Raw genomic sequence first — 25,647 nt, 5'->3', positions numbered from 1 at the left:
AAGATAATGGCCTATGCTGACGATCTGGCGGTGGTAACCACCGACCCAGAGAAAGCAATTACTCAAATTCAGAAATTAGCCCGTGAGTATGGACGCAAATCCGGCTATCTGTTGAACACAGGGAAATCCCAGATTTTAGACTAGATGAGGTAATCTATCTCGGTATTAAGATTAGCAGTAACGTAGACTCCATCTGGAAAATAAATATGCTACCGATGATAAATAAGATTAGTAAGGATCTACAGTGTTTAGTTAGACTTCACCTATCACTTATAGGACGATGCAATATACTCTAGATGGTTATGCTCCCTAAGGTCCTATATATGTTAAGGGTCCATTCCTCTAGAAATTGAAGATTTATTTTTAAAGAAACTGGATAGTATTTTTAGCAATTTTGTTTAGAAATAATCAAAAATTTGACGATCCCTTACATTTACCACAAGATTGAGGTGGATGGTCCGCTCCCAATCTTAGATACTACTAATATGCAATGTTTTTACAACAAATGGCTTTCGTGATCTCATCAGGCATTGGGGACAGACAACAGGATGTAAACTGAGACCTCCCCTTGCTATATGAGCTAACCATAGGGATAACTGCACAGGGAGTACGTCTTCAACAGATAGAGGCCAGCTATTACAAAAAGACTAGATTCAAGATTGTAATAGCAATCTGGAAAATATGGAGAAGAATGGTAGGGCTCATGCAAATATCAAAGTACAACAGATATACACCACTGTGGCGATCTCCTCTTTTTCCCTAATTAGCTTATGATAAACTGGGTAGGCAATGGGAGGAAAAGGGAATCCTGAAGGTTGGAGATCTTTATTTAATTGAACAGAGGCTGTTGTTCTCTGAGTTGCAGCAACGATATGGTATAGCAGCTGAAACACATTTTAAATATAAACAGCTTACCAGTTTTTTAAAACGAATCAATGAAGAGGGGATCTCCATGAACAGGATTATTCTAATAGAGGCCATGTGTCAGCCCCAGATAAAAATCAAAAACATATATAAAGTTTTGATAGACACACTCCCTGATGATCTGGAGGCAGTAGAAGCTAAATGGGCTACTAGATCAGGAGACCCTGACGTTGATTTGTATAAATCACTAGCTTTAGCTAAAGGGACATTCCTCGCAGCCAACCTAAAAGCCCAACATTACTACACGATATACGAGCTCTATTTCACTCCCACAAAACTTCATCGGTTGGGAAAAAGAGAGGATGATAAATGTCCTCGTTGTGATCAAGGGCCAGCAGACACAATCCACATGTTTTATACCTGTGAGAAATTGGGACCCCTTAAAAAGCAAATAGAGGAATTTTTATCAGCAGCTATAGACTACAATCAATATAACCCCTACGCTAATGTTGTTAGGATGCGATGAGAAGGCACAAGTTGACTATCGGAAGAACAAGTTTGTTTTTATTTCAATAGCTGTGACCCGGCTCCTCATTTCTACACATTAGAAGGTTGTGGGTACTCCTCTATATCAGGCTTGGCTACGTTGTTTGCTGGCTATATATCACCTTGAGAAATCACTATAAAAATGTAAAGGCGAGATGCAAGTAGGAGAGGCAGGGCAATCTGGGCCCATTTGAAGAAATGGATTATAAAGCAATCTGTCGCGTAAGGGGTCAGGCTGAGTCATGATTTTAGGTCTTGTCTCCTGTGTTAGAATTTAACTGATTAGAGATTTTTATTTGTATTTTATATACTTATGAAATGCTGAAAAATAACTTCTTGTGTAAATATATATTAGCTAGATTTGTATTTAAAATTGCTCATGAACGTATATTTTTTGTACTTTGTATACACTCTCCAAATTAAAATAAATAAATAAAAAATAAATAGAAAGAAAGCAATTAAACTTGAATACCACAGAAGATGTTTGATTTAATTTTGAATAAGAAAAGTTAAGGTTAGTACAGGGACTCAAAAACCTGGCATTGTACTAACTTTAATTCAGCCCATAAAGAAGTTCAGCATATTTTCCATTCCATGGTTGCTCCCCTTACTTCATTTAGGTCACATCCACTGATCAAGCACAACATTGCTTGAAAGCCCCAATATAATGACTGCTCCAGGTCATACGATCCTCTTTGTTTTGATATCAAGCGACTTGTTACGGTTGGAATCAGTGTAAGGTCCAAGGAAGTGACATTCGCCACCCAGGTGCTGACAGCCCGTTGAGCACTAAACCTTTCCTTGGTCTATTAGGTTGGGTGAGGCTCCGCATCTGGCAACATAGCTTTAGTGAATCATCAAGTATGTGTGTCTTTGATGCCTTAAAACTGGTACATTGAACCAAGCACATGAATGCTCCTCTCTTTCTGATTGCATTTATGGTTTAAATCTCTTTATTGAAATTTCAACATACACAAATATAACCATGGAGGTTTAGCTGTCATATCATCAACATTGCGTAGCATATGGCTTAAAAGGTCAAGCCAGGTCCACAAGCATAACATTGGGTTTGTACCAAAGCAGGAAAACCTTACATAAAATGGAAATTAAAGGGAGAAAAAAAATTGTTCAAGTTCAGAAATTTGTATAGCGCACTACTCACCCAGAGGGTCTCAAGGCGCTTGAGGGAGGGTGGGTGTTTTATTTATCGAATATCCAAGTTTTTAGTTGGTTTCTGAAGGAGAGGTGGTTCTGTGTAAGGCGGAGGTGGGTGGGGAGAGAATTCCAGGTTTTGGCCGCTAAGTAGGAGAAGGATCTTCTCTGTGTGCGTGGGTGAGGAGACGGAACGTTATTCTCTTGTTGACTGGGAGCCAGTGGAGGTCTTTCAGGTGACCGGACATGTGAGCTTGATGGGGGATGTCCAGTATGAGTCTGGCTGAGGCGTTTTGGATGCGTTGGAGTTTTTTCTGTAGTTTGGCTGTAGTTCCGGTGTAGAGGGTGTTTCCGTAATCCAGTCGGCTTGTGACCAGTGCGTGGGTGACTGTCTTTCTTGTTTCGGTGGGGATCCAACTGAATATTTTTTTGAGCATGCGTAGGATGTTGAAGCATGATGATGAGACGGCGTTGACTTGTCTGGTCATCGAGAGGGAGGAGTCTAGGATGAAGCCCAGGTTATGTGCGTGATCCGTAGGTGTGGGTGCGTTTCCCAGGGCCGGTGGCCACCATGAGTCGTCCCAGGCGGAGGGGGATGAACCTAAGATGAGGACTTCCGTTTTGTCCGAGTTCAGTTTTAGACTGCTGTTCTTCATCCACTCGGCTACCTCTTTCATTCCTTCGTGTAAGTTGGTTTTGGCGGTGTTTGGGTCTTTGGTGAGGGAGAGGATCAGCTGGGTGTCGTCTGCGTAGGAGATGATGTTGTGTTGGCGTGCGATGGATGCGAGGGGATTCATGTATACGTTGAAGAGGGTAGGACTGAGTGATGATCCTTGTGGTACGCCGCAGATGACTTCGGTGGCCTCTGATTTGAAAGGGGGGAGGCGGACTCTCTGGGCTCTTCCGGCGAGGAACGAGATGATCCAGTCCAATGCTTTTCCTTGTATTCCGACGTTGCTGAGGCGTTGTGTAAGGTTGTTATGACAGACTGTGTCAAAGGCGGCGGAGAGGTCAAGTAGTATGAGGGCAGCTGTTTCTCCGTTGTCCAGTAGCGTTCGGATGTCGTCTGTTGCTGCGATGAGTGCGGTTTCGGTGCTGTTTGGCTCGGTAGCCGGACTGTGAGGGGTCGAGGGATTTGTTGGATTCAAGAAAGGCGGCGAGCTGACTGTTGACGGCTTTCTCAATGACTTTGGCAGGGAAAGGGAGGAGCGAGATGGGGCGGTAGTTCTTAAGCTCAGAGGGGTCTGCTGTGGGCTTCTTCAGAAGGGCGCTGAGTTCGGCATGTTTCCAGCTTTCCGGGAAGGTAGCGGAGTCAAAAGAACAGTTGATGACATCGCGGAGATGGGGTGCGATGGTGAAGTCTACTTTGTTGAAAATGTGGTGGGGACATGGGTCGGTTGGCGATCCTGAGTGGATGGAGTTCATTAGGCGGATGGTGTCTTCGGTAGTGATTGGGTTCCAGGCGCAAAGGTTGTTAGAGAGCTGTTTTGGTTTGGAGGTGGGTGGAGTGGACTGGTCTTCGGACTGGTTTTCAAAGCTGTTATGTATGTCGGCGATTTTGTTGTGGAAGAATGAGGATAAGGAGTCGCAGAGGTCTTGGGAGGGAGTGATGTCGTTGGTGCCGGCGGTGGGGTTGGTAAATTCCTTTACGATGTTGAATAGTTCCTTGCTGTTTTGGGCGTTGTTGTCAAGTCGATCTTTGAATGCTGTTTTTTTGGTGGATCGGATCAGTTGGTGGTGTTTGCGGGTGGCGTTCTTGAAGGAGGCCAGGTTGTCAGTGGTTGGGTTTTTTCTCCAGGCTTTTTCGAGGGTGCGGCAGAGCTTCTTGGATTTCTTGAGGTCAACGTTGAACCAGGGGGCTTTTTTGCTACCTTGCTTGATTTGATGGTTTCTCAAGGGTGCTAGTTCGTCGGCGCTGAGGGTGATCCATTGTGTGAGGTTGGTGGCTGCTTGGTTTGGGTCCGATGATTTGGCAGGAGGGTTTAGGTGAAGTGATGAGGAGAGCTGGGTGGTGGTGATTTTGTTCCAATTTCTTCGGGGAATAGGTTGTGGGGGGTTGTGGGTCATGGTCTTTTTGTAGTTGATGTGAACGCAGCTGTGGTCCGTCCAGTGGAGAGCTGTGGTGTGATCGAAGGAGATGTGTTTGCTGGAGGTGAAGATTGGGTCGAGCGTGTGCCCGGCAAGGTGGGTGGGGGTGTCGACAAGTTGTTTGTAAACCCCCTCGCGCCCCACCCTCCTTCACCACCCCCCACCCGTGTTCCTTGTCCACTTCCTAAGCTGTCTGAAACTCTGGAATTCAAAGGCTAAGAGGGACAGAAAGGTTGCCACAATTCAACATATTTGGACCCCTCCCCTGCTATTGTCAATGTCAGCTTCCCCATTCCGAGAACATGCAACAGGCGAAGTAGCCAGCCTGTGAAGGTTGGGATGTGGGAGGTACGCCAGTGTGTGAGTATATTTTGTATCGCCTCTACGAGATCGTAGAGGATAAGTCAGAGGATTTGGGAGGCCCAAAAGGACATATGCTGGGAAACGTGGAATTTCTGTATTGAAGTGTTTATCCACTTCGTCTGTCACCTGATTCCAATAAGGCTGGATATGTTCGCACTCCCATAATAGGTGTACCAAAGTGCCCACGTGGTCACAGCCCCGCCAACATGTCGCCTCTCTAGTGTGGCCTATTGAGTGAAGACGCTCTGGGGTAAAATACCAGTAGGTTGCTACCTTTGTGAGGGTTTCCGTGAGCCCCATGTGGTATGCTGAATGGCAGGCCCTATAGTATATCCCCTCCCACTCTTTGTGACTGGGTGTTCTACCTAGTTCCCTCTCCCAGCGCGCCCTGCCGGAATTGTAAGTGTTAACATCCTCCCTTAGCGCAACAAACATGGATTCTAGAAATGCCTTAGTGATCGGTTCCGCACCTTCGTCTCGCTCGGATGCAGGGCGGACAGCCCCCGTTGCCATGTCGGTAGCCTGTTGACCAGCCTGTGCTTTCGCAAACCAGTCCTTCAGGTTCCTGTCTTTGCGCCCCCGGGAGGAGAACTTATCGCGCCACAAACTAAGTCCAGATGAAACCCTGAGCTGACTGGCATGGCTACCGCCCCCAGCTGCGCCTCCCTTCGTGACATGTGATAGTGTGCAGTAGCTGGGTGCCTCCCTTTCCAGCGTCACTGGACACCCGGGCACTGACTGTGTCCCCACCAAGGCACGAATCTACTTTCTCTGGGGATGCCGGGCTCTGTGGTGTCCGACCTCTTCTCAGCAAATGGCGCTTTCGAACATCATGGCACAGAGGCAAGTGGGTTAGGGTGATGCAGTTACTGTGTGGTCCACAGTGGGGAGCCCGCCACTTCCCCCCACAGTCTCCGCTAAGGAGGTTCAACACCCGGCCCCACACTATCAGGGCACCCCGGTCCCTGGGCGGCCCACAACTCTAACTGATTGTCTCCCTCGCCGCTCCTCTCCAGCACTTGGACGCCCTTGAAAAGTGGCACTTGCCTGAAACAATCCTTTGTCGCCCCTGTTCCATGTAATGACCCGTGAGGCTGGTCTTCACTCAGCAGGGGCCCAGCAACTGCAGACTCTGGTGCTGGAGGGCTCCACTAGGCCCCTCTGCCAGCGCTGGGCCTGCCCACGTCCCTCTGGCTCGCTCCCCAGCGGCCGGCGGATGGTGCTCCCCTTGTGTCCTCGCCGGGGTCCCTGACGCCAACCACTGTGGTGGGCTCGCCGAAATGGGCTGCTCTCCGCTCCCACTCAGGGACTCACCCGTCAGGGATTCCTGGACCAGGCCGCAGGGCTTCCAGAAGGCCGCAGCCTCATCCCGAGCTCTCTAAAATGGCGGCTGCTTTCTTTCTTGCAGTGCTGGTGGCAGGATTCCAACTTCTCACTCCCGACAAAGTCTACCGATGTCCGGCGTACCGCAGGCTGGGCCCCGGGGAGTATGCTCCGACCGTAGCCTCCCCCACTTCCTAGGGCCCTGATGTCTCCACTCCAGTGATCAGTGGCCGCCCGGTTTCATTTCCTTCCGCCGATTTACGGTTGGTCATGGGCAATGTCACTAGCCGCTCCTTCGGCGGCGCCGTAATGGGAGGGCCTTGGTACCGCCACCGGGCCCTCAACCGTTCCCGTGTGCAGCTAGGCCCCGCAGGGACACTCACAAGATGGCGGGCGGGAGCAGCCTGTCTCCTCCCCCGTCTGCGGTAGGACCTCTGTTGATGCTCCACTCAGGCTCGGCCGTCTGTCGTCTCCTCCTCAGTGTCGCAGAACCACCAACGCCGGCCGCTGCTCCGGTCAGGTCTCCCGGGGGTCGCCTCTCTGCCGTCCGGGCTACCCTCCACACCGCCAAGGATCGCAGGGCCTCACCTCGCAGCCTCGTGGGAAGGGCGCACTCGCCCGCGCCGTCAGAACTGCGCTCTTGAGCTCCTTCACGTCGCCAGAAAAGTGCCCCGCAGCCCTGGTGCTTCGGCCAGCAATCACTTAAATGGCCAAAAGCTGGTGCTTTAGCGGGCCGTCGGCGGGAGCGCCAGAGCAACACGTATGTTCACGCCGCCATCTTTGCCACCCGCTCTGATTGCATTTAGAGATGCCAAATATTGGGGTGCGTCAATGACCCTGAAAAATTGTATTGTGGTGTGTAACTAGTCTCTATTTTGGTGCCCAGCAAGGCATGTTTCCCTCTCCTGCATTTGAGCTGTGGTCCTACTCATAAAAAGAAGTGGAAGTTATTGCACTTTTCCCATGTTCTGCCGAACCATCAAAGGCACTGGCATAAAAGGGCAAATCAATGGAAGAGCAAAAAATTTTTGCAGTATCCCAGCTCACAGCACTTTTTCTAACCTGAACCCCTTCAACCGTACCAGATTTGCAGGGTGGCTTTTGTGCTTTTTCCCTATACCTTGTAACATACCCAGCAGTGTTGTAGTTCATCCTCACCATACCTTTCTGCACAGAGATCTCCTTTTTACATATCTTTATCTGGATTGCTAAAGCAAAGGCCATTTGTAGTGAGGCTGATCTGTTTTCGATGTTCTTTATCACAGCAAAGTAGATTCAGCAACTCATTGCCATATCTCTTGGTGTCTGATTCCATCCTAGACACCTCAAGGTCAAAGCTCGAGGTAAATGCCTTTGTGCCTTCTGCAATTGAGGAGATTGTTATGGTTTGACCACAGATACTTCAAGGTCAGTGTTCCTACATTTAAATATCGCTCCAGTCAATCTCATTTGCTCTAGTTCTTCCAGTTCCACTGCCAGTGCTTCCTGTCCTGGTAACAGCCCTCTTTGTGCTGATGTTAATTTTGCTCCTTTTTGGCCTATGTCCCGGCCTTGCAACCTTGGAGCCACCCAACCAACCAAGCTGCTAACTCACCTCCATTCCAGGAGCCAAATTGTTCAGGCATGAACACACACAGACTCGGGCACTGCTAACGTTGTCCTATATGTACCCGTCAGAGTCCCACGTTTTCAAGCAGATGTGTCCTCTGGAACCCCATGTTCTAAATGACAGGCCCTCTGACCGAAAAGACAAGATATATTTAATACTTAGAATCAATTTGCCTCATCTGATTGCAGTTTGCCAGAAGATTAAATCTTTGTCCTTCTGAATAAGATGGCCTTAGGCCGAAAACTGCAGGAGAAACAAATCAATCCGTTGGTCTCTCTCGGAGACAAGCTAATGTCGGTTTGTGAGATGAGTGGCTCCAAGGTTGCGAGGTCTGCAAGAGAAGAAAATTAATTGTAATGGGAATTTGAACACTGCACTAACCTGCTCTGCTAACATGTTCAAGAAGAATATAAATGTATACATAGCTGATGTCTCCCCGGGTAATAAGAAGGGTGATGGGAAGGACCTATACAGTGCTTTAATGGACGAGGTGCAGCTTTACTAAACAGACAGTCTCAGCCAAATCCCTTAACTCCTTCCATATGGTACCTGCCACACCATAGCCCCCCCCTTCTAGATAGGCAAGCAAGGCATTGTGCACTTTTTTCAGAGCCTTTTCCTCCTCTGTCTCAACATCTAGGGAGGGAGGTAGAATCACAGAAGGGAAGGGGTTAAATGCACATTTTCTAAAAGTGCTGAGGATCCCAGGTGGTGCCGTAAACTGACACACAGCTGTGTCGCTTCACACCACAGCCTGGGTGGTGTGATTTCCCCCTGGCGCTCTGACCTGACTTGGGCCAGAAACCAGACCCTCCTAGGAATGGAGTGTGTCGGGAGGCGGCCAGAGACCTCTTTGCTTGTGACAAGAGAATCTGATCCCAACCGCAAGGGAGCGGTTCAAAATGGTGGACTGGGCCTAAACAGAAGAACAGTGGTGAGCGAAGTGCTACAGCCTTACTCCTCTGACTGTCTCAGCCAAATTTCTTAGATCCTGCCATATGGTACCTGCCACACTATAGCTCTCCTTCTAGATTGGCCAGCTTCTCAGTATTTGAAGGCATTGTGCACTTTGTCCCAAGCCTCGTCTTCCTCTGTCTCCGCATCAAGGGAGGGAGGTAGAATCACAGAAGGGGAGGTGGGGGAGGGGTTAAATGCAAAATGTTCTAAAAGCTCTGAGGATCCAAGACGGAGCCGTAAACCATCACAGAGCTATGTCACTCCCCTCCACTGCCTGGGTGGTGTTATTCCTACTGGTGCTCCTACCTTGCTGGAGCCAGAAACTAGACCCTCCTAGGAATGGAGAGGGCAGTGATGCTGCCTGAGACCTCTCTGCTTTTGACAAGAGAATCTGACCCCAACCACGACTAAGCGGTTTAAAATGGTTGGCTGGGCATAAATAGAAGAACAGCGGTGGAACCTACCAGGAGTAATGTGGACTGAGGGGGTTTGGAGATTGGTCTTTACAGCTTCCATACTCCTGCCCTGCAGTGATTGACGAGGCTTCAGATGGCGGCTGGTTCCCGAGCTAGTTGCGCCCTACATATAGCTTCTGATACAATAGACCCAGTGGGAAGAAGAATCCCAGGAAAAGACTTGAGGCCGTAGCGACCTCGGCTCAACTTGTGCTACAGAAGAAGAAACAGGTGGAAGAAAAAAGAACACACCCTACCCTAAAATTAATTAAGACTGTGAGGTGCAGGCCAATCTCACTAAGGAAGAAGGAGATGTGAGAAAGGGGAATGCCAATGCAGACCCAAAGCAACAAAAATAACTGATTTCGAATTTGCCCACGCTCCCCTCCACCCTCACCCTGAGAAATGAGCACCTTCTAAACATAGATAGGAGACGACTCATAACATGTGAAGAGCTTCAGGAGGGGTAGGTGGCATCCAGACTGCTGTTAAAACTACCTACCTCTCCTGATAAGTGACCTCAAGCGTGCCCTAGGTTTAAGCACCTCCTCTTGTTGCTTGCGATATGCCAACCCTAACTTAAGGGGACGACTCTGGCGAAACCCGGAATCAGAGCTGTCTCCCCAGGTTTGAACTCTAAATATATATTCTGCCTGAGAGAAAGCCATGATCTAGGGTTAGGCGGGATGTCCCAGAGGTCTTTAATGCCACTTCTCCTAGAAGAGCGTCTTCTGTGCACACCCCCTGCTCTGGGTGTCTGCGGCCCTTCTCTGTAGGGCTGGAATGTGGGGGGATCCCTCTTCTTGATGAGCTAGAGCCCGACTGCTAGCCTAGACTGCCAAGATGACCTCTCCTCAAGTACATATGGACAAATAACTCTCAGGAAGGCAATTGGAAAAGCCGAACAAAGTCCTACCCAAACCAACACAACCAAAATTGACGATACTGAACTGAAGGAGGCACCTGTCACATGCTAGTACTTAAAGTTATTGTTTGTGGGTTTCAGATAAGACCTGGGAGGGCTATGTGCGAACATCAACCTGTAAAACAACCAGCAGCACCAACACCCACCGACCATGCACGCAACCTGGGGTTTATCCTCGACTCAACACTTTCCAAGACCAAGCAAGTCAACACCGTCTCGTCCTCCTGCTTCAACACCCTCCGCATGCTCCGCAAGAGCTACAGGTGGATCCCCACCGAAACAAGAAGAACGGTCACCCAGGCCCTCGTCAGCAGCAAGCTGGACTACGGAAACGCCATCTACGCAGGAGCCTCAGCCAAACTCCTGAAACTCCTACAACGCATACAGAATGCCTCTGCTCACCTGATCCTCGACATCCCGCGCAACAGCCACATCACATCACACCACACCAGAGATACCTGCACTGCCTTCCCATCAACAAGAGGATCACCTTCCAACTCACCCACACACACAAGGCCCTCCACAACACCGGACCGGCATACCTCAACAGACGACTCTCCTTCTACACCCTGAACCGACAGCTCCGCTCTGCTGACCTCGCCCTCGCCACTGTCCCCCACATCCGAAGAGCGACCACCGTCAGCAGATTGTTCTCCCACCTCGCCGCCAAGACTTGAAACACCCTCCCCATCCTCCTACGGCAGACCCAGGACCTACTAACCTTCAGGAGGCTTCTCAAGACCTGGCTATTCAAGCAGTAGCAGGCCCCCCCTCCCCCCTGTGCCTTGAGACCCTCACGGGTGAATAGTGCTCTCTACAAATGTACTGATTGATTCTTACTCTCAGACCTCAAAAAAGACATCAGTGAGTGTGTGGGGTTCTTTTTAGAAAAGAACCAGGAAGTGTGGAAGAGGGGCACAAATATATCAAACCGGAGATACTATACTACTGGAACAAAACCTATATCTCCAGGGAAAACTAGAAAACGTAGAAAATAGGTTCTGCCAAAACATTAGAATTCTTGAGGTACCTTCATTTACCTCTGATGATCCCCTCGAAGAATTCATAATTTGGCTCTTTAGGGACCTGCTAGACTCTGAAGCCCCCAAATTTATTGAACTTGACAGAACACACTGGCCAGGCCCGCCATGGTGCCCCAACAATCCAACACCTGATGATATCACAAGAGTGCACTGCTTTGTTCTTGAGGAACAGATTATCACCGCAGCTTTGGAGAGGGAGTATCTGAGCGCAGATGGTGCCAGAATCCAAATTTACCAAGAATTGTCATTGGTAACCCCCTTGAAGAGACAAGACTTTAAGCCACTAACGAATCACCTACTTTCTGCCTCATGTTTCCGTGAGAAGGCAAAATGAGATGATTTAACTACTGGGTGGAAGCTGAAGAACCGCTGTTACCGGATCATTATGCCAAAGAGCAGACACAACCCAGGAATGTTCGATCAACCCGACAAACAATCTACAAGCAGAACGTTTGCATGTAGTTAGCCGCAAGCTGAGACCCTTCCTGGAAGATGCAGAAAACGAGAGGTGAGACGTGATCAGTAGCGTCAGATCAGCCTGTAAGGATATGAGGGCGGAGGACACCTCAATGAGTGGGTGCCCTGGCCTGAATCAGGTCTAAGTAGACCTAGTCGATGGGGGAGATAGTAGAAGATGGGGGGCATGGGAAGGAAGAAAGGAATGACAGACATTTGAAGACCTTTAGTAAATCATCGAGGCCTTATTGGGTAAAATGGTTCCATTGATGTATATTTTTTCTTTGGGGAGATAAGAGTTAGGTTGGGGCCCCTTTATTATGCCCTCGGTTTTGACTTATACAAGAAAATACACCTGTACTTTTAAATTACTCTCACTTAACATATGGGGGCTAAACTCTCCCAACAAAAGACACTAACACAGGAAATCTAGCCAAAGACACTACAACCTTGATCTCATTTTACTTCAGGAGACTCACTGAGAAAACAATAAAAATATTCCATTCAGATTTGGGCATAGGCACTGCAGGGGTGACCATTCTAGTCAGCAACAATCTGGTGAGGGAGAATTTCCTTGTAGTAATGCACCGAGAGGGGCAGTTCCTGAAAGTTCAAAATTGGGGAAATAGATTCTCCACTACCTACATAATCATATATGTCCCAATTGTCAGACAGGACCATTTCCTCAAAGCCACTATTTGAAAGTTCATGGAAGGAGCTGAGGAAGAGATGATAGTGGAGGGAGATTTTAATCTAGTGTGGGACCCTGGCCTGGGTAGGGGTTGCTCTGCAGGGCACAAAACCGAGATCTTCTCCAAGAGCTTAAATTGTCTCTTGGAACAGTGGGGGCTGAATGATGATATTGTTATATCCCACCCTCTAATGCACAAATTACAAGTTTTGGCTAACTCAGCTATCTCATTATCACATCATGGTCATATTGAGGTCACCTGGGGTGAAGGGCCACTTACGGCCACTGAAACCCACTAGCAAATCTTGCCAGACACAGTTAGAGACAGTTGAATGAAATAGGAAGTGGCCTAGTTTATTGTAAACTTTTTCAAAATAAACAAGGAGATACCCCACTGGCAACTAGATAGGACACCTTCAAGGCAACGGTAAAAGAGGAGTCAATGGCGGTGATTTACTGCTGAGCAAAGTGAGGCTAAGGAGGTGAAAGACATCTGGTTTCAGAATTAGCTTCCCTAGTAGATGTTGAAACACAGAACTCCCTCATAAAAACCCATAGGCAACTAGCAAACCTGAGGGGTTACTTGAAACATCCTCTAAACAAACAGGCCACAAAGCCATTTCTGAAATTGGGCCAACCTTGTTATGATAAAGGCAACAAGGTAAGGACTCTGTTAGCCCACCAGCTCCAGACCTAGACAGTTATGAGGTATGTAAGAAAGAGAAAGAGAGACAATGGAACATTTGCAATTAAGGAGCCAAATAAAAGGGAAGGTTCATCCATGCCTGTACTCCCAAGACAAAGAAGACAGCGCAAAGATTAAAGACTATCTACAGTTCTGTGATATGCTATGCCAAGACACCTACTGGAGTGAGAAATAGAGCAGCCTATCGATGTCTCAAAATTTAAACAGGCCTTCGGGGGATGTGTCCTATAAAAGAACTTGGGCCGGATGACTACACAAATTTATTTTACAAAACATTAATCTTATGCTTGGCAGAACCCTTAACTGCTCTCTAAAACTCATTCAAAAGTAATTATGGAGTTGCCCCTGCCAAGCAATGGGCTGCCATTTCCTTGGTCCATAAAATGGGTAAGGACCCAAAATTGTGTACTGCTCATAGACCGATTTCACTACTTAATGTGCAAACTAAAACAAGGGGTCACTGTTCCAAAGAGAAAAGAGTCAGTTTAGGGAATGGGGAATAGAGTCAGCATGGCTCTTACTTTTTGCCCTCACATCCCAAGGGATGTCATGCTTCATCATAGGGCAATTGCTCCTCGTCTGGCAGGCGCTGCAATGCCCTATGGGTCCCCCAAAGGGTTGCTTTGCTGAGATCTTTTGAATTTTCACCTTATGATGCGTGTGAGGTGGTGCCCAAAGAGTGGTGAGTGAGTATTAAAATGACTAGAGGTATCAGTGCTACATCAATTTAATAAGTGGATTCCTCGCTCAAGAGTAGCAAACCGTTAGGTTAAGGCTGCTAAAGGGTTATAATGGCCCGAGGTAGCTGGGTGTAAATATGTGTGGTGAAAGTTTTATACTTATTGGGTAGACCTAGTGGTCTCAGGAGGAGATCTTTGGCGCTTCTTCAGGACCAGGAAAAGAAAGTCGATAAGTAGAAGTGTGTGTAGGGCGGCCTTCCAAAAATAGAGTGTTGCCACCTGTTATATCATCATTCTAGTGATCCAATCTAGAACGAATAAAATAGAGCAGGGAAAGTGGAGAGGGAGAAAAGGAACATATATAAAACAATGTTTATCATGTATCTGGCATAGGGACTCCTGTACAACCAGAAGGTCCCACACATGCGGACCACCTTTATATTTGTAGTGCCAGGCATCTCTTTTACCCTTGATAGGAGCATGAGGCAGGATTTCCCTCTATCTCCTATCATATTTGATGTAGCGGTTTACATTTTGTTAACCATATTCCTTCAATAAAATATGCAATTCGAAAAACAGCTTTCTTCCTAGCCACATATTAGTAAAGCCTCTGTCAAAATACTGGATTTTTTTCCACAGTAGAAACCTTTAGATACAGGGAGATACAATAGACCTATCTTGTGTTTAACACAAGTTAAGAAAGTTCACACCTTAATCACTCTGCGGACATACCTTCGTTATTTCCATATCTATAACTTCTGGTAGGAAAATCACTCCATTTACTGTACATCATGAAAAGTTCCTCAAGTTCCTAGATACAATCAGATTTTCTAATTGAATTTTTGCCTTTGCTACCAGGAAAGGCATTTTATAATCAAGGGATTGCTCATTGAAATGTGAGCTACATAACCTTGTGTCCTAACAAGGCAAATAACTGCTCCCCACAATACACTATAGGGATGGCATTCAGAGCAACACTCTTTGTGCAAGTGTCTTTTCTATCTAGACATCGAAAAAGCTGCAACATTTGGCCATGCCACACTTTCACTAAACAACATTGCTTTCATTTTTATTCCATATCAGATTCCGGAGAAAGACAGGCAGTGCTCAGGAATCTCCTACATTGAAGTATTCCTCTTCCTAGTTTTTAGGGCTCGTCTGAGCCAGCGCATGCGCTGCTCGGGGAGACATTTAGTGTGTGGGCTTTTAACCCCTTCACTGCGGCGGCTATTCTTCCGCAGTGCTAAGGGGGCGGGGCGGCCGCATGCTGGGGACGGAACCGCTCCGTCACCAGCCGCGGTTGAGCTGTGCTGATGACGGAGCGGTTCCGTCATGGCCCCGCCCGCTCAATAGAACGCCCAGCGCAGGCGCGGAATCCGCGCCGCGCAGGCGCGTCGGGCGGGCCATGACGGAACCGCTCCGTCATCAGCACAGCGCCACCGCAGCTGATGACGGAGCGGTTCCGTCATCAGTGCGCAACGGGTTAAAAGTTCAACCACAAGCTTTTGGCTGGCATAGAGCATGCGGTTACGCGCACAATGACGATCAGAGGCGCCATCTGGCTTTCCTCTCTCGTCATGGTGCGCGCACATCGCACACCACTCGCCAGCCTGCTTTTGCCGTTGCGCGCGCGCACCACTTGCATCCTTTTTTTTTTCGCATGCTTGTTTTCTTTCTTGAACCGAGGAAACAGATCTTGTTGAGTTAGTGCGCATGCCAGGGGAAAAAACAAGTTTGCCGATGATGCATCACTACCACGGACAAATTAAACAGAAGTGCAGACTGTGTTTTTCATTAAATAACATGGGTGAGAACTATATTGGGGTTTCCAGTCGTGGGCGTACTTGTGTGTGCACTGACAAGTTACCTCCACATTTTGTTAATATCAGATTCTCCCTGAAGTCCTACATGAAACGGTAACAGGAAATGCCACCAAGCTCTGTTTTGCTTCAGATAATCAGAAAAGCAAGAAAGGGGTGTGGTGATCTTGTAATACAAAGAATTCCAACAACATTCTGCTCTGCTTTTTGCAAAACAGAACTCTGCGTGGGCATTTTGTTTCAGGACTTCTGTACCATTTAATGTATGCCTTGTGTGGAGCCCTTAGTGGAGTTGTTTAAAGGCTACTAGTATATGCACTCAAAAAAAGACATCCGAATTTAAAAATGTAGTGTTTTTCATCAACTGCAATTTCTTCTGACACTTTCGAATTCCATTTCTACAAGAGAACATGATTTCACACTTTTAGAAGTGTTCAGGAAATGAAAACCCGATTCCCTCGGCTCCTTGATTTGAAAGGCGATCTTTTATTTTCTGCATGTGACTTGCATTCATTTTTATTATTTTAAAATTGAGTAAGCAGCTCGCAAAACTGCAGTAGAAAATTAGCATAGATTCCTGTCCTGCAGAGGTGGTGATTTTGCATTGCTAAATTGTACTTGATTGCGAACAAAATATTTTTGTACATTTAGCTTTCATGCTTGTGTGTTGGATCTATAGTCTTCAAATAATTCTTGGCTAGGTGTGGCTTAATATAAATTAATTGATTGGTTAGGCATTGGAAGTTTTACTGTGTGTATAGAAACTTGAACCTCCCCAGTTTACAATTCAGGTGCCATTTTTAAATATTTCTTTTAAACTCCTCTTCAGACCTTTCAGCCAGTTTGAATTCCATATTTTTATGAACAGCTCTCTCATCAAGTTTGTTTATAGCCTCTTCTCAAATCTGGTGGAATATTCGACCATGCCTAAAAATGACAGCAACTCCTCCTTGTTAAGTGGAACCCCCAAACTATGAACATTTTCCACCAACTCTTTTTGGCCTAAACACAGTAGACATGTTGCAGTGCCACATGAAATTGAACTCCTTTCTTCCACAGCAACATTTTTTTCAGCCATCAAAGTCTAACCAAGTTTTTAATATTGACTCAGGACCTTCTTACCCTTTTATGGCGCTGTTCCTAAATATGATGATTTAACTCCTAATGATGACAAAACTTTTCACAGTCAAGTTCACCCAAGATTGATGTTGCCACTTTTTGGAATATTAAAGTGTCTGAAATTGCCCTGAAATGCATTTTAGGACTTTGTATGCACAGATAGGCATGATAAATGCTGTTAAGTCTTGAAACTCTTTGTGACAAGTTAAAATCTTGCTCCAGCCAGTAAAAACATAATTTAAGTTATGTTTGACAAAAGGTGTTTGTTTACTTTTACGTCTTTTTTCAAGGAGCACGGAGCCACACACGTCTTTCCTGAAGCCTTCCTATCCTCCTCTGTTAGCGCCAACCAGTTGGTGATCTCTGCAAGAATAACCAACAATCTTAACAGAGCTTCTTTAACATCACAATGCATGCTAACTGGTCGTCTTACTTTAGAAGCCATTGGGTTTTCCCCGTTTTATAATGTGATGGATGTATGATTTCAGACAACTCAAATCTTTGTTGGTGACTTTGATAAATGTCTTTTCAGAATTCCTGTACCACTCTTTTATTTTGTGTACCTGTACTTGGGCTCAATCGTAAGGGTCTAAAAATTCTCACAGTTCTGCATATTATGTTATGTCTTTTAACAATATGTTATATCTTCCTTGAAACTCCATTGGAGCTTGGAAAACATGTTCATTCGGACAGCTTGAGCCCATTGAATCCTGTTCAACAGTTGATGTTGTTGCACCAAGGATATTGTGCTGCATAACTAAATACTTCTAAGGTCCCAAAAGCAAGACCTATTAGCAATGCCAATGCTTGTTCCTTTAACTTCTTGCCAATTTGAACTCCTAAGATTTGATTCTATGGAAAAGGATGAAGAAGAAAATATATGTGAGTCCATAAAATTCTCCAACTTTCTTTACTTGATAGGTGCACATGCAACTCTCCCTCTTCCATTGAGGCTGTAGGCTTGCTTTCCTTCCACACTTCTGTGAAAAGTCATTATGACCTCCTGTGGGATGGATACTGCTGTGTGTAAGATTTTGCTAGGAAAGTATGTGAAGTCGTGAAAGACAATAGAGCTGTAGTTACAAGTTGATGTATTGTTCTTTCTCCTCGTAACAGCTGGACAACATTGCAGCCAGGAAGCCTCTGTTTCTCATGTTATGACATAAGGATATGTATGAATAATAACACCTACTGTAGAGACAGATTGGTATTACAAGTTTTAAAAATGAAGCTTGTGCTCCTGCGTGTAAATTGTAATCTTAAATATGAACCACCTTATTTTAGTGCTTCCCAAATGTGGGCTCTCGTTATGAAGAGGAATGAGTCACGGACAGGTGCTCACTCAATATGACACCACTTCCCTTAAAATAGGATTGATGTGTTTTATATTGCAACACAACACAGGTTTGGGCCTAAGTACCTTACTACACGTTATCACAAACAGTTATTCGCTGGAGGTTCACTCTATGGAACATATTCTGTGAATCTGTAAGCAAGATAGTGAAGGGCCAAAGCCAATGAAGTAGTGTTTTGAAGGCTTAGGGCCACATGCATCAAAGTTAGGAATTATGATTTTTAAGTAATCGTAATTCAGGAATCGCAATTCCATATGCATGTAGGAATCTCCCAAAAATTGCGATTACTACACATTCCTTATTTGCACCTCGCAAATTGCGAATTGAAAATAAGGAATTGCTTCCCACTCATTCCTGTGGGCCTAGAGTCCCATAGAAATCAATGGGAATTGCATGTGTAATTTGTGAGTACCAAATAGGTACTCGCAAATTGCGCATGCAATTTTAAGGGTACAAGGGTGCCAAAAGGATACCCTGATGCACCCCTGAAATTGTAATTTAAAAACATGTTGAACACACACATGCCTCAAGGGCATGTATGTGTGTAACATAAAACTTTGAAAAATGCACTTTTGTGCATTTTTAAAAGTTCTCGCAAATTACCATCAACTTTGAGTAGATGGTTATTTGCGTTTCTTAAATACGAAATCGCAATTTTTTTTGTTGCATTGCATTTAGGGAATCACAATTTGCGATTCCCTAAATGCAGTCGCAATTCAAGTAATCGCAAATTTTGCGATTACTTAAATAGCGATTTTTGCATTTGGGATGATGCATCCCAAATACAAAAATTGAGGTCGCAAAGGGGCAGATTCTGTGAATCTGCCCAATTGTCACCACAATTTCCGATGATGCATGTGCCCCCAAGTGTATTCATGAACATTTCAGCATATAGACAGTTGTATAGTCTGTACACTGTATGTTGCATCCTAGTACCTAGTGAGTTGATTAAATGTTTTAATTGTTTCTAGAGACTTATACTTATTTGATGAATTTAATACTTCAATTCAAAATGGTATTGCTAACACTGTGAGCAGGGATAGAAAATGTAGAAATCTCTGTTGTACATTATGTGCTAATCACCATTTGGTTTTGAATTGTCTCATTTCTTAGATCCAAATTCCTCCTCAAACAGAGGATGTCCATTGGCTTCACTTCTCGCCAGTTGAAAGGCATTTCTATCATCGCCAGCATGATGTCTGCTGCCAGGATGCGCTTCTGAAACTAAGGAAGATTTCTGATTGGACGCTGAAGCTTGGCAGTCTGGACAGAAGAACAGTCACCTCCATCTTGTATCCACTGCTGAGGCTGAGGCAAGCGTGCTGCCATCCGCAGGCTGTACGTGGAGAATTTTTGCCACTGCAGAAAAGGCAAGCTAAGCAGTTGTTTTATATTAGTGATGAGGTCATGTGTGTCTGTTGTGTAACGTTTCAAAGATTTTTATAATGCTGTATTGATGAAAATATAAAGTAGTGATGTATGTTTACAAGAATACATTGGGTCTTAAACAGAAATGGGAGGTATTAGAGTAAGGAAACAGCTGAAAAAGTACAAAGTAGACAGGTGGAGGTCAGAGGCCTCTGTTCTCTGGTAACCTATCAGGTCTCTATCAGTCTGTTGGAGCTTCATGAAATCCTTCCTGCAGGCCATCAAGGTTGAGATGAAAGTCAGGAAAATAGGTTCCATATAATCTTAATGGTTCCCGACTGGGCCGGGATAGTGTGGTACCCAGAAAAAATGAGCAGGAGCGTGTTCCTTCTAATCCGGTTACCACTTCGGGGGGTAGATACCTGCACCTGAATCTCTTAAACCTAAACCTTCATTTCTAGAGAGTGACAGCTGAGCTCTTTCAAATTGCCACCTGAGGTAAGGATTGTCATTTTTCTAGGTAGTTGTTCTTGAATGAAATTCATTTATAGTGTACTTTAGAAGACATTTATGACTGGTGTGGGATAAGTACATTTGACCCTCTACAGACCAAGATTTCTGATGTATTGTTATTTTTGTCGTGGCCCTAGCAAGATGTTGCTTTGGGCACGGTTAAAGGTTACAGGTTCTTCATTTTAGCCCTCTAATGTTTGCTAGATCAACATCTTTTTCAAATTGCCTATTGCGATTTTTTTTTCCCCCTGAAAGGCTTAATAGGTTTCCTCCAAAACCCTAAGCATTACCTCAATGTAACCTCAATTTTGGTCCTACTGTTACTTATTGGTATAAAATTTGAGCCTATACTATTTGCTCCTAATGTCTTCTAACAATCAAAGCCGTCTTTTTCTTCATGATCATTTTTGGCATGAGTGAACTGCAAGCTCTGTTGATTCAACCCCCATGTATACAACTTCCTTTACAGAATAATCTGTGCTGAAGACTGTTGCTGCGAGTCTGGTTAATGTATTGCCCTTTCATGTCCGACAGTCAATCACCCTACCCCCCTTTTTCACTTTCCACACTTTCTGTAGCTTTCTAAAGAACAGGAGAGGCCTCCTTGGCTTGACCCTGATAGAGCTTTGGGGTTTTACATTGATCGCAGGAGGGACCACACTGAAGACAGCAAGCTTTTTGTGTTTTTTCTTTGGGAACCATAAAAGGTAAATCAGTGTAAAAGAGGTGTCTGTAAAACAGTTGAACATCTTCTGAATAAAGGTATGATATGCATTGGCCAAGAAAGAACTCCCCGAAGCCCAGCTGGCTCATTCCATCACTCCTCAGGCTGCAAAAATGGCACTGGCCAGAGGAGTGTCTGTCTTGGACATTTGCCAAGCTGAGGTGTGGGCGTTGGTGCATACATTCATCAAGCACTACTGACTTTGCAGTCAGCTCTGCAGTGAGGGCCATTTTGCCCCCTTAGTTGTACATTACTTTTGGGTTTGAATCCATTCTTCAGTCCCTCCCCCTTTTGGTGGGCACTCGTTGGTACTATTATAAATGTAAGACGTCCATGGTTAGAAGTATCCACTATAATTACAAGCTACATACCTTCAGTTTTCTGGTGATTACTCTATGTAACCTCCGATTCCTCAAGACCTTCTTGCCTCCTGGGCTGTGGCATGGGCATCTACAAGTTAAAGTCCTTAGTTAGATATCAGCATAATTTCATCGAGAATTTGTTAAGACTGATCCTCGACTGAGGGCACAGAAGACCAGTAAATAAAAAAAACCTGACATCACTGTGCAGGGATGGTGCCTAAATAACATAAGAGTTGTGTATGAAAGTGGGGTCCCACTACCTTATTTGTTTTCAGAGGCCTGCGGTGGAACCAGAGCTGGTATCTCCTTGATAGCCACTCCTAGGTGAGGAGACATCAACTCAGGTCTAGATATCTTGCTAGAAAAGCTGTATTCCTGTCCAACTTGGATAGGGAAGGAGCCTGCTAAACCTACAGGAGGAATGACTTTTCAGGAAGGATGGAGGTGCAGTCCGTCCCGGTCTCAGCGGGGTATCTAGAAGAGTGGTCTGCTGGAGAGAGAACTGTTGGATCTGAGCGCCACATGGCCTTCCGAGATCAGGTACCTACAACCAGCACTTAATTTGTGCCTCTGGTTTCTGGTGCTTAGCACCGGCGTATATTTCATAGCGCCGGGTCTATTGGATTGTTCTCCTCTCGGCAATGGGCCCAGTAATTATTAAAAATAAATGCACCTGTCTTATTCTCGGATGTTTGCCTAGTATGTCTGCAGAGGATGGCCCACCCAGGTCCAGGCATGATGACTGCATCATATTAGTGATGTCAGCAGTGCTCGCCTGCTTTTCACTAAGGAGAGTCATTATTCCAATTGGATTATTTATGTGGTTGATGGTGGGCTGATGGGTGAACTGGAGGCGAGGCAGGCAGGGAACATCTGTGCACGTCGGGGAAACTAAAAGTGTGCAACATACTTTAATAGCTTGCACACACTGACCTGAAAGTAAATACAGCTGAAGCAGGACAGGCTAATTAATTCTGCCTATTACGCCTCGTGGCCTGGGTCCACCACCACCCCTGTCTGACATTGGTGTGGAGTGCACAGGTTGCTCTTCACTGGCAGCACTGTATAAAAACTGGCAGCATGCTGCATCAGCACTCAAATTGCTGTGCTGCGTGATCCTGGCAGTGGCAGGGAGCAATTGGGCAGCTGGCACAGCGGGCCAAGCTGATCTTAAGATGCCCGCCTGGCCAGTACACAGAAGAATAGTGGCACAGCTCGAAACCCACGAGCGTGACTGTGAACTTCTTGCTGTGACCAGCTATCATCACTTTACCCCTCCCTCACTGAGCAGGTAAGATAACCAAAGTGTGGCACTTGACAACCTGTGGCACAGCCTAGATAAAACAGTTATTTAAAAAGCGCGCACATAACTTTTTCATTTGGCAGAATATGGGGAGACCGCTGTCACTTGCTTTCGGTGGTGCCTCATCCCCTTCCCTGCCTGACCCCCACCCCACCACATTAATCTTTCTCACTATTAATTCCAGTGGAATGTTGTTCCACCTGGTTGCTGATGCACAGGAGATAACTTGCCAAGCTAGAGGCTTGATGTGAATGTGCTTGGTTCAGACTTGCTGATGGGGTGATAAGATTTGTAGTACACAGGAAGCAACAGCACTTGTCTTCAATGTTAGCATGCAGCTGCTTCTCATGGCGCAAACTAACACTGGCATCTGTGACTTTGGAGATGTGATCCAGTGCGCGTCAGTTGATACTGCATGTAACTGCCAAACGATTGAATAACAAGGAATGAATCCTCTTTAAAGCCCAATGAATCTCCATCTGTCGTTCGCATCAGGAATGACTGGCCAGTCCCTTGAGAATGCCATCGTCCCTTCTACTTGGGTGACTTTTGGCCCATCTCTGTTGATACACAGAACGACAGCTGGAATTAGACTGAGCACTTCATTGCAGAGCTTCAATGAGCTCATACAATGGAATTCTTTGAGCCTGATTTTTCCCGCTGTCTGGCGATCTGTTGTTCTTCCCCACTCCGTCCTGATGAAGACCCCACACCAAGTATTTACTTACCTAGAATTTCTGAAGGGGTCAAAACGTTGATTTTTTTCTACGACAAGCTTTGACCACTGAGGACTGTTATCAAGGTCTCCTATATGCTATGCATTTGCATGTAATAGTTTGCCTGTTACAGGCTGGTTCAGGTCTCACTATGTAATATAATGTATATATGACACATTGCCTCTCCTTTTCCTACTGCCTGCTCCAATGCACCTTTTCCCCTGAGCACTTCATTCTCTCTTATCCCGAGCACCTTTATCTCACGTATATAAATGATTATGATGTTTACAATAATCAGTTGATGTGTTGACAAATAAATTGCATTTGTTGCAGATACATGAATGTTAAACAGTGAATGCTCTTATTTCTTTTCTCTTAAAATTGACGCTACTGTGACCACTCTTTTCCTGCACTGGAGTTTTACCCGGCTCTGTAGTATTTCGGATTACCCCATTGATACTTAACCCCATTTAATGAAGCCCTCACCAGTGTGCTCCTGGGAGCTTGGATGAAACCCTGTACAGGGGCATCTGTGCTCCAAATGAATGACCGCTGACACCATCCCGTCCCGGTTGACCCAGCATTCCTCTACCAGCACCCCTCCCATGCGAACTTGGTGGAGCAGGTCTCAACAGTGAAGGTCAACCGTAGCTTGTTCCCTACCACCCCACTGGATAGGGAATCTAGGAGGCTGGACCTTTGGGAAGCTTATACATTTTCCACCATCCTTGCATTGTGGATGGCAAATACCATTTGCCTCTTGGCTGATATTCCCATGCTTCCTGGGTCTCGGTGTTGCAGCTGCTTCCCCGGCTGTCTAACGAGGGTGGCACCATCCTCAACCAAGCTTTAATGGATAGCAGGGATGCAGCAAAGTTTCCATCTGGTGCTGACAGGTTACCATAGACTCCCAGCATAGAGCAATGGCTTTTATTGTGGCGCTTTGTTGCCACTCCTGGTTATGATCCACTAGGTTCTCAAGGACTGTTCAGTCATCACTGATCGACATGCCCTTTGATGGCTCCTGCCTTTTTGGTGACAAGGCTGATGCGGCACTCAAGCACTTTTGCAATAGCAGGCTTACTGGCAGATCCCTTGGGCTCACTCTCTCAACAACCCGATGTAACAGCCTGTCCTTTTGCCCCTGACATGGAAAAGGCAATTTTGGCCATCCGCAGTACCCGGTCTAGCAGCTTGTCCAGTTCTTTTGAGAAAGAGGCCACTGAGCCCAAAGAGGATGCAGGAGCCAATCCCAGCATGTGACCCAGTCCCCTGCCCCTCCGGCTGCAGCAGTTTCCAAAACTCTTTAGTGTGCCCTTCATCTAGCACAGCTAGTGGCAGGATCAGACACCACCTGCCCCAATGGTTGGCAGATACATCCGACAAGTGGGTGCTCCAACTCATCCAGAAGGTGTAGGCCCTTCTATTTGTGGAAAGACCTCAACCTCTCCCACCATCCCAAGAACAGCGGAATAAGGATCATTTCTCCTTATTCCGTCAGGAAGTGCTGGCTCTTTTAGCCTAAGAAGCCATCTAGAGGGTGGTGCCTGCACTAAGGCATGGTTGTTAATCCTGCTACTTTCTGGTGCCGAAAATGGATGGAGGCCTCTGCCCTATACTATATCTGCGCTCTCTCAACTTCCTTTTGAGGAAAGAGAAATTCAACATGCTCACGTTGGTTCAGGTTCGGTCTGCCCAAGACCCTGGAAACTGAATGGTAGCGCTGAACCTGTAGGACTTGTATTTACATATCCTGGTCTACCGGTGCTACTTGGATTCATAGTGAGTCACAAGCATTCCAATTGGCTGAGCACCCATTTGGCCATACCAGTGTCCCTGAGTTCTTCACAGAGTGATGGTGGTGTTTGCAGCACATCTGCAGGGGCCAGGGGTTCCTGTCTCCCCCTACTTAGACTACTGACTGTTGAAGGCAGGCTTGCCCTAGTCAGTCCTCACCCACCTCCAAACTACAGTAAACCCTCTGCATTCGCTGGGGTTCACTATCAACATGCTGAAGTCACACCTGGCTCTCTCTCAGATGGTAAGAGTGACTCTGAGGCTGCTGTGTCTTATTGCCCCCTCCATCATGCTTGCAAAACATGCCCAATTGCAAATGTGGGCTCAATTGTGGGATCTGAAGTCCCAGTGGGCGCAGCATCAGAGGAACCTTTCCAATCTGGTCTAGATATCTGAGGAAACTGTGAAAGATCTGCAGTGGTGGCTGACAGATTGCGGTTGGCTTGGATGCAGACTCTTCTCCCTTCTTCACCCGGAGATTACAGTGGTGACCAACGTGTAACTCCTTGGAGGGGGACGACCACCTGAGAGTAAAGGACTCTGGTCTCAGGTAGAGTTTCAGCTTTGCATTACTCTGTTAGAGTACAGGGCTATTTGCTTGACACTGAAAACCTTTCTTCGCCTCCTGCTCCTCAATCTGCGCACACTCCACCTTCACGCCTGGAGATTGAGCAGTGAAAACTGGGCATTTTCGATTCCCCCTCCTGAAGTT

The 25,647-nt window shown here is 46.2% G+C and overlaps 1 protein-coding gene across 1 annotated transcript in view; it reads left to right on the top strand.

Moving 5' to 3' along the window:
* Window positions 1-25,647, top strand: part of SHPRH (SNF2 histone linker PHD RING helicase) — an 884,400-nt gene that overhangs the window by 459,271 nt on the left and 399,482 nt on the right. The window contains exon 13 of the mRNA XM_078648685.1: window positions 19,266-19,522. Coding sequence (XP_078504811.1) covers window positions 19,266-19,522 — 257 coding nt within the window. The remainder of the gene's footprint in view (window positions 1-19,265; window positions 19,523-25,647) is intronic.

This window comes from Lissotriton helveticus, chromosome 6 (assembly GCF_964261635.1).
Source record: "Lissotriton helveticus chromosome 6, aLisHel1.1, whole genome shotgun sequence".
In the NCBI taxonomy this organism is placed as follows: Eukaryota; Metazoa; Chordata; class Amphibia; order Caudata; family Salamandridae; genus Lissotriton; species Lissotriton helveticus.
This window is presented reverse-complemented; position numbering and strand designations above follow the sequence as displayed.